This window comes from Anopheles aquasalis, chromosome 3 (genome assembly GCF_943734665.1).
Source record: "Anopheles aquasalis chromosome 3, idAnoAquaMG_Q_19, whole genome shotgun sequence".
NCBI lineage: Eukaryota > Metazoa > Arthropoda > Insecta > Diptera > Culicidae > Anopheles > Anopheles aquasalis.
In genome coordinates this window covers 25746596-25759095 of record NC_064878.1, presented here as the reverse complement: position 1 = coordinate 25759095, position 12500 = coordinate 25746596, and the positions used below count along the sequence as shown (strand labels likewise).

Below are 12500 nucleotides of genomic sequence, written 5' to 3'. Positions count from 1 at the left end.
CTACCTCCACCACCATCATCACGGACTTTCTCCACGTGCTCTGCGGTGGTGGCGGTGGTGCTCGGGGTAGGAAAATGTATTTTCAACTAAACAGCCACTGGAAACACCTGAAACACATGAATCCCCCACCTCTTCTGCCTTCTTTTTCCCTCGGTGATACCATGGACGGCACAAACAGGTACAGGCAGACCAGACCGGCCGTTCTAAGCCGTACAACTGACCCAACTGAGGACAGAACGAGTGAGTGAGCTCGGAGATCGGATATCATTCTTATAAATCGAACTCAACTCGATGGTGTGCTCGACGCTCTTGTTGCACACATCTACCACACCTGCCAGCCAGGACAAGGCCTGGACACTGGTCGAGCATACACATTTGTCTGTTTTTTTTGAGTTTTTCTCTTGTTGCGGTTTTGTAGTTCCCCATCATACTGCCACCTTCCATTGTAATCATAGCTTCAATTATGGGTGCTGCAGTAGCTTACCAGGAATCGGTGGTGGAGGTACGCTATTCTGGTGACCTCATGCATGTAGCTTGGGTGTACCGAGGAATGAAAAAGGACACAGGATGTGTGCAGCAGAGATGGAATTCTGATCAGCACATGTTCATTAACGCAAACCTCAAACTCCCAGCAGTTTGCGTTCGATACACCCCTTGCGGGGAAATGTAGTCTATTTGCAAAAAAAAAAATTATTTGTGAATGTAATGTAGGCAGTTCATTCGTGTGATTAATTCCGTACAATAAAAATGGGGAACGTGGAAAAGGTTTAGATTTCATTATAATGAGTTAACAGTTAGGGATGCATTATGAAAAATGTATCCTTTTATTCCTAAAAATCTATTTAGATAAAAAAAAAACGTTATAGGGGGTCATATCTGCAGAACAAAGGGCTTACGACATCATTGTACCGGGTTAGCTACCAATTTAGAACAATATTAAACTGGATATTGTGGATCCATTTAGTAACGAATCACGTGGAGAGGCCCAGATCATTTCCAAATCGTGCATTCCATCGTGTACCGTATCGCTTGAAATCCTCGACAGTTTCTTTTATTACAATTCAACGAGGCGACCGTTTGCGTTTGTTATGGACTTGTTGATTGTTTGTTTTCGGTCATATCCTAAAGGTAGCATTGAAAAAAGTTTATTACTTTTTTCCATTTTACTTTTACTTATTTACAAAAGAAGTACTAAAACACATCTTTTGGATCCTTTTTTTTTACAAAAGAAGTAAGAAGCAATTAAAAAGCTGACAAAAGAACTAATATGAAAAGCGTCGGAAATTCAAAAGTTCCAATACCCTTTTGAACAGATCACATACAAATAATAAGGAATTACTAGCAAAAACTCCAGACTATGATAAGTCTAATTTGAAGCCAACAAGACACCTTCACGCGTTGTTACAGTAAAAGGAGGTTACAAAATTGAATCCCATCCGAATGGTGAGCTTTATAACACTGAATTGCCGAAGCTCTCTCCCTTCCCCAAGCTACCATTCGCCCAAGCTTACACGCCCCAGATAGAAGGGGTGGGGGGGAGGGAAGAGAGGCGATGAAGTCGTCAAAAAGTAGAACGACGCGCGAACGGGAAAAGGAAACTTCATTAAAGCGCCATTTTATGCTCTCTGCGTTGGTGTTATACACGGGCTGGTGGGGTGTGTGTGTGTATGTGTGTATACACCCCACCACTCCTTCCCCCACTTTCTATCTTTTATCGCATCGCAAGGATATTCATTCGCGGGTAGAACAAAAGGCTGCCGGCGCTGGAATCGGCGACCCACTCAGGAGAATGTGTTCACCGAACAATCCCCTGCCCCCCCATTCGATGGATGAGCTGTTGGAGCGGACAGGGACAGGCGGAACAGCGGAGAGCTAACGGAGGATCGCGGAACTGGCGCGGAATGGTGTTCCATTTCCTTAACGTGCTGGTTGTGGTGGTGGCAAGCCCATCTCGTGGTCTCTGAGAGGACGAGGACGAGTGGTGCAGAGCGGTGCGAGGGAAGGATCTCGGCCGTCGACCAATCATATGTTGACATTTCTGCACATTCTTCTTCTACGTCCTCTTCTTCTGCATCCCGCGCCCCCTGTCTCGCCATATCCTTTGCCGTGCGAACCGAGGGACCGCGTTGCGCCTCATTTATCATTGCCACGAGTGTTTCCATTTTTCCACCCAAGCGGCGCGAGTTGGAGCGAGGCTGGACTGGACTGGAGGTTGGTTGCGGGAACAGGTAGAAGCAAAAGGTTGCTCCCGCTTTCTTCCTTTCTTTTGCCAGCGCGCACGAATGTTTGTAACAGGATTGACAGAGCGAGCAAATAGAATATTAGTATCGATTGGCCTGACGCCTGCCTGTTGGCCCACCGTACACTCGAAGCGCCTCGAAGATGAATAGTACACGTGCGGGCGCTTTTCATTCTGTACGGATAAATTGAGTTATAAACTGTTTTACTTTACAATCTTCAACACCACAAGCCTTTCGCCTGTTTTTGCAGATCATTATGAGTTCACATTGGATTCAACAATGAAATTCTGCCCCTAATACACATGCGGATCCAACATACGGACGATGCGTGTCCTCGGCAGACATGACGCTGCGGAGATGATTGAACTAGTTCTTGTATCCAGCCATAGGGTACACGCGGTTTGGCCTCCGCGTGGCATTTCGACCACGTTCGGTTGGTTTTGATGGTTTGATGTTTGAAGTTTGTTGCGCTTCTTCTTCGCACCCGCTTGCCAGTGCCTGGCCAATGTGTGTGTTTACGTTACCGCAACCAATGAAAACTTGACCACACGGACTTGGCGTTCCATGACTTCCCGCCGCCAGCGCTGCCACACCTTGCGCAGAAGGATGGTGGAGGGGGATGCATCCCGTAAAGATGCTTGACTCACGGAAACCGGTTCAACCGAGGCTAGTAGCGTAGGTGTGTCTGTGTTTTTGTAAAGGTGGTGTTAAATTTCCTCAAGGTTACAAAACACAGCATCGAGGGAGTAGAAGTAGTAGAAACGAGGGAGGGATGGCGGGATGGTGTTTCGAAGATCGTACATCGCACGCGCAAGTAGCAAAAATGTTTTGCTCCCCGCCGATTTTCTTTTCCATCCTTCGTCGAGTACACGAATCTCCACCATGCGTCCTATCTTCGTCCTGAGACAGAGAGACTGAACTGTATCTTTACGAGCTGAGGAAATTATTCTACTCCACCATCCAATCGCTGCAGCGTGGTCTAGCTGGTGTACCAGCTGCGGCGCCACTGTTTTATGGTGCACACACGTCGACGATTGGGACATAATTCACTGCCCCGCGAACGCTTAAAAGAAGTAACAGCAGGGGCAGCAGATTAAGCAAATTGAACCATTCGTTGGCTATCGATGTAAAGCACCGGAGGATCGATCGATGAATGCACCAAGCCAAACAGTGGTGCTTTAGAGCACACTTGATCAAACACTGGCTAGGACACACACTGGTTAAGGTGGCACTAAACCACGCTGCGTAGCTCGTTGATCTGCATGAGAAACCAAAACAACACAGGACGTAGGCCAGCAACAACAATGGCGCACCAATCAATGTACCCAAAATGTGTACTAGCGGAAAGCGCGCGCGTGATTTTGACAACACACGACGTATGATGGCCACTATCCCGAACACACACAGATAGATTACGAGGCTCGTGGCAGGACGACGGCCAGGGTTGGGACAGGGACACTCACCGGCACGGAGAGCTTGGACCACCGGTGGAGAAGGAGGCAGATTTGACGCGCGCCAAACGGACGGACCGCCGACGCATCCCGGCGCCGTGTGTTGTGTGGAGATATCACTGGCCCGCTGCACGCCAGAACGGGAACTACCGCAAACGAGCGGCCACCCCGGGGCGGAAAGGCCACAAAAACAAAAAACGAATCACACCGAACCACCGACCGAACCGGAACCGGAGAGCCCGAACACCGGGTCGTCGCGAAGAGATACAACCTTTAGCGGATTACTACTACCAGTGGATAGCAGCAGCAGCACCACGACCACCACTACTACTACTAGTAGCGACTGCTCAAAGCATCAAACACAAGCAGGAACAGTGAATTAGAGGGACGAAAGAGGAACAACCGAACGTTCCTCACCAAGTGATTGCCACTGGAGCGCGTTCCGGATGATACTGGCAGAAAGAAATGGAAACTAATACCGTCTACTACCAGGCAACACCATGCCGGGCCAGTCAGCCACGGTACACAACTACCACACATCTAGCCAACGTGCAAAGGTGCACGATGGTCCAGCGTCTGTGGTGAAGGTGGGAAGGAGAAGAATATACAAAAAAGGAAAAAGAAGCGGTTCACTCATCGGCACCATATTGCCCAGCCGATTATTGCCGACTGCCCATCCTATGAGGCCGCACCTACAGATGGGTGGGTTGATCATCAGACGGTGCAAACTGCTGCTGCGATGGGTTGCACACCTTGGAGGTCACGACGGTGGAAATGCATCCGCGCGATCAACGAGGCGCAAGTGCAATTCTCTAATGTGGAAATGTGTGCCCTTTTCCCTCTTTATGCCAGCTGTTGTCCATGTGCTGAGGCAGAGAGAGAGATATGCGGAAGAATATTGTAACGCAGCGCAAGCTCTTGGTGCAGCGCGTCCATTAGTAGGAGGCAAAATATGGCACTCGATTTAAACGGATTTGGCCACTTGAGAGAAAGAGAGTAAGGTGCACAGCAGTCGAGGGAAGGGGGCGGGGGCGAGATGGGATAATGATGGATCGCTGTTTTCCTTTTTAGCAAAAAGCATCCGGAATCGAACAGATCGCATCGCAATGTCTGAAGTCTAGATGAGTAAATAGATAAATTAGTTATTCGTGCTATTGGAATTAGGCTAATTGATAAAACAGAATAGAATAATAAGTTAAATAAAAAAAGCCATAAAATGAAAAATAAAATAAATTCATTGAAAATAACAATGTTACATTTCAGCACACATTGCTTGCTGCAACTGAGGCTCTCTGGGCCTGGGACATTGATCCTTGTGAACGACGTGGATGCAATTTTCCAATCAACTGATAAGAATCCTATTATTCAAAGCTGTTATCCGTCCTACCATGGCATCGTATGGCGAGCGTGGAGGAGCTAATTATCAAGGACGAGTAACGAAGGGTGAAAGCCTAACCAATTACCGTCACCAACCCAGCACCACCCACCGAACGGATGGATCAGCTGCCTGATAATTAAGTTAGAACGCTGATGCCACGATGACAACGGGGGGAAAAAAAACTAGAGCAGCTTGATAGTAGTCACCCGATGATGGGGCTGCAGTTGATAATTTTTAACAACCCATCCTCTGGTCGGGATGAGCAAGATGATAAAACAGAGGGAGAAAGAGGACGTTCGTGAGCTTCAGGAAAAGTGGTAGAGCGAAGTGACCGTGCTGTCGTTTCCGCTTCCTTACTGGTGCCCCAGTAGTGGAATCGCAACGGCGGATGCGATCGTTTTACGCGCCGTAAATGTGTTTGCGTAGCACGACGGACAACGACGATGACAACGACGGCAAAGTGGAGTTTCTGTGGACGCGCGTGTGTGACCGCGCCGTGAAAAACCGGCCCAGTATCCTCAGAGCAAACGGGGAAGCAGGTCAAACCAACGTCACAGCACCGTTGGTTCGTTCGCACACGCATAGAGCGTGGGACAGGGGGGAGGGGACTGAGCGAAGAAACCAACCGGGCCGGGGTCTATTTTCGGCTTACGTCAGCTGTTTATCTTTCCCGATTGCTTTACGGTCGGGCGGTTCCGTGTTCCGGTGCTTTTGCCCTTCAGCGAAACGAAGGAACTGTTCGCCCTTACCACCCCGCCCGATCCAAGCATTACACCGTTCCCTCCCCCACCATTTGCGGCGGTGTTCATTAATCGATCGTTGTCAATTGTGAAGTCAATCGCGCGCGCTCTTTCTTTCTCTTGAGCGCGGTCGCGAGCATTTCTCTTTCGCACTAGGAACCAACATCCACAAACACTAACCAAACGCCAAGGACCTACTAGAGAATGACGTCGATTGCCGTGATAGCCGATAATAGCTATCTCTCTCTCTCTCCCTCTCTGTTGGTCAGATAAATTTCTCGATTTTTTACTAGGCTAACGAACACTGCTACCCACGACTAGAAGGAGAGGATTGGGTCACAGGATGACGCGTTTGTGTGTTCGTTAGTTTTCTTGCATCTACATTCGCTACCACGAGCTTAACATTCCAGCCATCGCTCGACAGCAGCACCTTGTGCAGAGTGCATGCTTTACATGCGTCAAAACATTTCACGCGCCGGCGTCTGGTGGCCACACGCGGTGTTGGACACACCACATACGTTTCATGGGGCGCAGAAAGAGAGTCTACCAGTGACAGAGCAAGACGAACCAAAAGGGCCATGCTAGAGTAGATCTTTACAACCTGTCCTCCCCTATGACGCCCGCTGCAGAAAAGAAACAAAAAAAAAAGAACGAAGGAACACTTACGCTGTTTTCGTCAGACTCGGATCCGATGTTTTCCTCCGCGTGGTGCGAGTTTTCTTCTGCGAGCGCTCCTTGTACGACTCGGAGCGGTTGACCGAAACGGGTGCCGATTTGGATTTGACGCTGAAAATGGAAAGGTAGAGGGGGCACACGTTTACTCTCCACACGCTCCCCGATAGACAGCACGCAGGCAGTGCTCGCACTGGGACTTACTTCTCACGGAACTGATCATCATCGGCGCTTGTCTGCTTGTAGCCGTACGATTCGCTGGTGTTGAGATGGTCGGATGCACCGCTCGTGTTACCGAGGTGACCACTCGCATCCTGTCGACGATCGGACGGTTGGCGGGCCAATGATATGTTTGCTCCTCGCTCTGAAAGCAACCACGAAAGGGAAACTGGTATTAATTTGTGATCCACAAAGCATCGAAATAATGAAGCACTAGGTAAAGGTCAATCATCAGAAAATGTCCGAACGTTGATGTTGTGCTGTTGTGTAGTAAACATGGTTGTCGATTACCGAGAACGTTATTCCAGCGTCAGTGACACATCGAAAAATCCACCTGAAGTACCCCGAGAGGTGATGTTGAGAGTGATGAGACAATAATCTATGTTTAAGTTGGCCACTAATGGGGGGGGGCCTTCGCTCGGTCGCGCGAGGAGGATTTCTTTACGCGGTTTTTTTTTCTTCTCCCCGATAGAAAACAAATTCTTCCACACCACCGGACCGGTCTGCGTCGAAGCTCCACGCGGTGATGTCACCGGGCGTCCGTCGGCGTCCGTCGGCGTCTTATGTCGTCAGACAGTGCGCGCGCGCGCCAGCACGCCCGGTAGGTCAACAACGGGCAAACGAAAAATGTGTCGCCGCACAGTGTCACGGACAACTTATGCAAATTGCTGGTTTCGTTTGACGGGTTCGATTCGAATCCAGCCTGGTGGTTGGTGCTGGTTGGTTCTGCTGCTAGTTCTGCTGCTGCTGCTGATCACAGGAGGAAAGCGGGTTAACAAGTCGACCGCAAGAATCCTCCAAGCCGTTATGACGTTATGTATGCTTATGGTCACAGAAGGTGAAGGTTATTTTATGCTGAAGTTCTCTCTTTAGCCCGATCGAGCCAACGAATACGATGTATGATAATGAAACTAAGAAGTGTTTCTCCGTCCAAATACACAGACACACGAAATATTTACCATTTCCGTTGGTATTATCCAAATCACCTATTCCATCACCTGCTTCCTCCTTGCTACTACCGCCTCCATCATCTCTAGTACCTCCATCCGCAACAGCGCCATCGGTGACTTCGTCCTCGCCTGTTTTGGTGAAGGTTTCCACGGTTGTTGATGACGGCAACGGCGAGTTGCCCGAACGTTTCTGCTGCTGCTGCTGTTGCTGTTGCAGGTTCTTGCGAGATTTCGATTTCTGCAGCTTGTACTTTTTGTGATGACCAGGCGATAGGTTACTGCTGCTCAGGTAGAGAAGATGCGACCGGGAATTGTTTATCTATATCCCAAAAACCACCGGGGGCGGGTGGGGATGTTGTTTGTTTATGTGCCACCAGCGTTTTCGGCATACCACCACGCACACGGCACGACCACGCGAGTGGTGTGGTGTGTTGGCGGCAACGGCATCATCAGCATGTGGCCGTCGCGCGGCGATCGCGACAAGTTTTTACCGGATTGAAATTAGTGCCAGATGCCAGTTGGTAGATGGTGTAGAGGAAGCAGTAGGATGCGTTGCCGGTTGTCACCGAATGCAAGCACACGTACAGAGACGGATAGGCAACATTTTCCACATTGTTGAATCGCAGGGAAGGGACACAATTGAGGAAGACGGAAAAAAGAGACGAAACAAACAAATGTGACAGTTACCCATCTGGTATACATCTGGGACAGTGCTAGTGTGAGCGGCGGCAGCCTGCGCCCAGAGAAAGTGAGCTGGCCACAGAAGGAGCATCGAGAGCACGTCCTGGGAAGCAACGGTATTGGTCTTGGACGGTCGCGTAACAACCTTTTTGGCGCCATCAACACTCTAGGTTGTGGACGACCTTGCACGGTGTAACGCAATTCTCATCTGACAATTTTCATCCCTCCTCATGTTTGTGATGACTATGGCGGAAAAGCGATTAAAAAAAACCATTGCATTCGATTTCAAGACATTAATCCAATTGCCACAACTAATCTTTCGAATCCCATTCGATTGGAGCACTAACTCGTGGACATTTTTCAAACATCAAGTCGCGAATCGCGAATCGCCAACTGTCATAAAGGGCTGTTGGACGGATTAACGACACGACACGACAGGTTGTCCACCGCCGCAACAGGACGCGCGCCCGCCATTTGCTGCACTTGCTATGGCCACCACTATACCCTGGGGACGCCGACGACTCACGTCACGGATGGATGGATTTCTTACAGATTTGCTGCTCGCTAGAGGGTACGGACCAGCCTGCTGCTGCTGCTGCTGCTGCTGCTGTTCCAATGCAACACCGACGCCATTACCATCCTGCTGCTGCTGCTGCTGCTGCTGCTGATGATGATGATCACCGGCGATCTTTGCCAACAGCTTCGCGGGTGTCGAGTGTTTGTGGTGGTTCAGTTTGTTCTTGATCAGCGTGTTTATGTTGAGATTTGTGTTCGAGCGCGAACACTTGATAGTGGCCGAACCGGTCGTCGTCTTCGTATCGGTGATCGGCATGGTGACCGCTTTCTTCGCCCCATCGAGCCGGCTCTTGGACGAGCTCTTCTTGTAGGAACGTGGTGGCGCCCGTATGATCATGAGCCCATGCGTAACCGGGGGTGAAGTGGACGTTTCCGCCGTCGGTTCCTTGAAGGAGGATCCTTTGCCCTCCTTTCCGTTTCCGTCACTGCTTGATCCTGCGGCACTACCATTAGCGCCATCGTTTGCCGTCGATTTGCCACCAGCATCAGCCGACGTTGAGGCCGATTCATCCTTCTGCTTGGCTGTTTGGCTGTCATCGCTCTTATGTTTGCGCCGCATCCGCTTCTTCAGCGTGGACACGCTGAAGCGATCATCGGGAAAGCTTCCCGTGCGGAACCACATGCTGGATCCGGGCGCGACGGTGCGGCGTTGTGTTTAGATAAACTTCTTCTGGGGTCTTGCGCGTGGATCAGATCACTCTGCTCGGGCGGACGTGGCATGAGAGATCATCCAACCGAACACAGACAAACAGGCACGCTATGACAGAGACGATCACTGGGGGGCGCAAGGGAGGCGGAGCACACATTAACGCAGCACACTACACACACTGCCGTGAACGCGTTGTTTAAAAAAAAACGGTTTGCCAACTAGTACGCCCTCCGCCCTTGTTAGCCTCGATGGCCTTGTCCCGGGGACTTGCTCAATTACGAAGATAAACCTCCGTCGGTGTGTTTCGCACCGTATGTGAATCCACATTAAACGTTCTCTCTTCACTGTAATGCACACTGTACTGTATCATATTCTACACTACGCCACTAGTAACTCCTAGGTTATCCATCCATGGGGAGTATTCTTCACAGATCGCGCCTCGGAGAGATTGATTTTCCACACACAAGTTTTTCCAACGAATAAGCTGATCGCACTCTGCGGAAAGAAGCGAAACGGAACAATAAATCCACGCCACGGAGCAATCCACTAGCCGAACCGACGGACGGACCGACTGGCTGAGTGACTGACTGCCTGCTGTTTGGGGTGGCGGTGGAGACCTGCGATCGTACGTTGGATGTGTTTGATAGTATGTGCGCGCCAGCGTCGGCTGTAGTTCTGAGGCTGGGGGGTGAGATGGTTGTGTGTGTTCCTTTCCGCGAATGTAAATGAAAGAACAGAATTTTAAAAATAAACCGTCAAACCAACCATCCACTCTCCTTCTCGTCGCGCGCACTGCCAAAGAGGCCAACTCGGAAACACGTTCGCGCACATTTTCCGAAACACACAAACCGAAGAGGCAGCAGCAGCAAGCGTCACTAGCCAGCCAGAGCCACAGGCCAGGCCAAAAAGAATGTGTGTAGTGATCGGATGCAAAATAAATGAAGTGGAAAAGGGGTTCCAACGTTCCTTTTGACCAACGATCACCGACGCCATCCCGCCCGGCTATGGCGAATATATCTGGTTTTTGGTTGGATTTTTCAATGAATTATTCATGCAGCAGGCGCGCAGCAGTTGGTTGGGTGAGGGTGTTGAGAAGACGGGACCGAACGACGGTTTGATGTTTTGAATTCCTGTACGAGCGGCAGTGGGGAATACTGAACGATCGTTTCGGTGATTTCAGCACGAACGTAGACTCTCAGGAGGCTAAAGTATGATCACGATCACCTCAACAAGGCCAATAACTGACAGAAACACAACCAGAGGATACTTCTTTTTCATGCTGGCTTCTTGTGCCACTGCCAAAAACCCCGTAATATTCGAATAACCTGCCAAAAAGGGGAAGGGGGAATAGTCTTGTTTCCAGCACAATGTTGCGCAGCGATCGCTAAGCAGAGGATCAAGCCGATCACCCGTGCATCGTACCGATCGCGATCACGATAAAACCGTCTTATATTCACTATTGGTATCTCCTCGACCACAAAACGGCACACGCGCCAGTTTATCTTAATTGCCGCAAAATGGGCCAACCATCTGGTGAAGCGCACACACACGCCGGGACACCGACATACCGAGAGAGAGAGAGACATGCAGCTGATCCTGCGCGTCACTGACAAGGCGAAAACACGAGCAAACCCCGCGCGAACACGGCCAACCGATTTCCTATTAACCTTCCATCTTTCTTGCCTGCCGCACAAGTTGTCGCACTACCACCCACCGCCAGGCGCCCAAAGCAAATGGATCCCACGTAATTAATGCGTAATTTATAAAGTTCACTCTATGCCATTGCTTGCTTTTAGATTGTTGCTGCTGGTGCTGTGCTTTGGGCGACAGATGCGGCGACGATGGACATCGGCGAAGGTCGAGGTCGTAGCGAATTCACATCTACGCTGGTGCTTGTGACGATCGTTGTGTGCAGCTGCACGACATGACGGTTATGAATAAGATTTAAGGTAACACTTTTCTAATAACCGTATGTTGACTCATTCTCTAATAGATCGATCACACTAACGGGCACTAACACCGGACACTCGGTCCATCAAGTGACACACGCCGATCGCTTGATGACGATCTTTACAGCATCCACCTTACGGTACTAGTGGGAGCTAAGTCTAGATGGTCAACGCGATGTCACGACACGTCGCGAGAAACATTGTTCACGGAGTGAAGTGTGGGCATCTACTACCTAAGGGAGGATGGCCCTCTTCTTCTCTCTCTCTCTCGAGAGACTGGTTTGAAATTGCCTTCTGGCCGTTGCTGTTGTCGTTTTTTTTGTTTGTTCTGCCTTCAATTACACCGTAACCGGCCCCATGGGTTGTAGCTGTCATCGGTGTGACGCGTCGCGTTGAGTAGAGCGCGCGAGTTCCAACAGTGAAAGATAAGTACACGAGAGAGCTTCAGCATGGGCAACTCTACTCTGCTGAGTCGAGCGCCCTAGCATGAGATCATTGCAAACAAGAGAGTGGAAAAAGTGGACGGGAGAGAAAGAGCGCCAGTCATGGCACAAAGTGTTTTGCGCAATTAACGAACGCGAGGAGGTGGCCCGTGGGGGTGAGAGTTTGTTTGTTTGCGAGGGGCAATTGCACTGCGAACCTGCTGATAACATGTATGACCAATGCGCGCTTCGCTTCTCACCGCTTCACTCAGCAGCAGCAAGTGGGGATCCGATCAATGATCCGAAACCTCTTCCCTTTACGTTACGAGGGCTGTAGCTGTAGATAAGTTTACTTAGCTTGAACTTGGGCATAAGTGTTTGAACGGATGGTCTGGCCCCTCTGATTGAACTGTAAATGGTTTAAATGCAAAGGATGTCATCATGATGCACTTAACCGGTATACAAGAGAGATTATCTCGATCATAATTACTCTCTAGACATCAATCGATAATAAGGGAGGTTGTACCGTGGTTTAGTTAATTGCATCTATTTCACGGTTTAGACAAAAGAATC

The 12500-nt window shown here is 49.8% G+C and overlaps 1 protein-coding gene across 4 annotated transcripts in view; it reads right to left on the bottom strand.

Annotated features, from left to right (window-relative positions):
* LOC126577096 (uncharacterized) overlaps nt 1–12500 on the bottom strand; it is a 66440-nt gene that overhangs the window by 18517 nt on the left and 35423 nt on the right. For all 4 annotated transcript variants that reach the window (XM_050238506.1, XM_050238505.1, XM_050238507.1 and 1 more), the window contains 2 exons: nt 6686–6845; nt 6476–6595 (listed from right to left, as the gene is read on the bottom strand). In XM_050238506.1, the coding sequence (XP_050094463.1) occupies nt 6476–6595; nt 6686–6845 (280 nt within the window). The remainder of the gene's footprint in view (nt 1–6475; nt 6596–6685; nt 6846–12500) is intronic.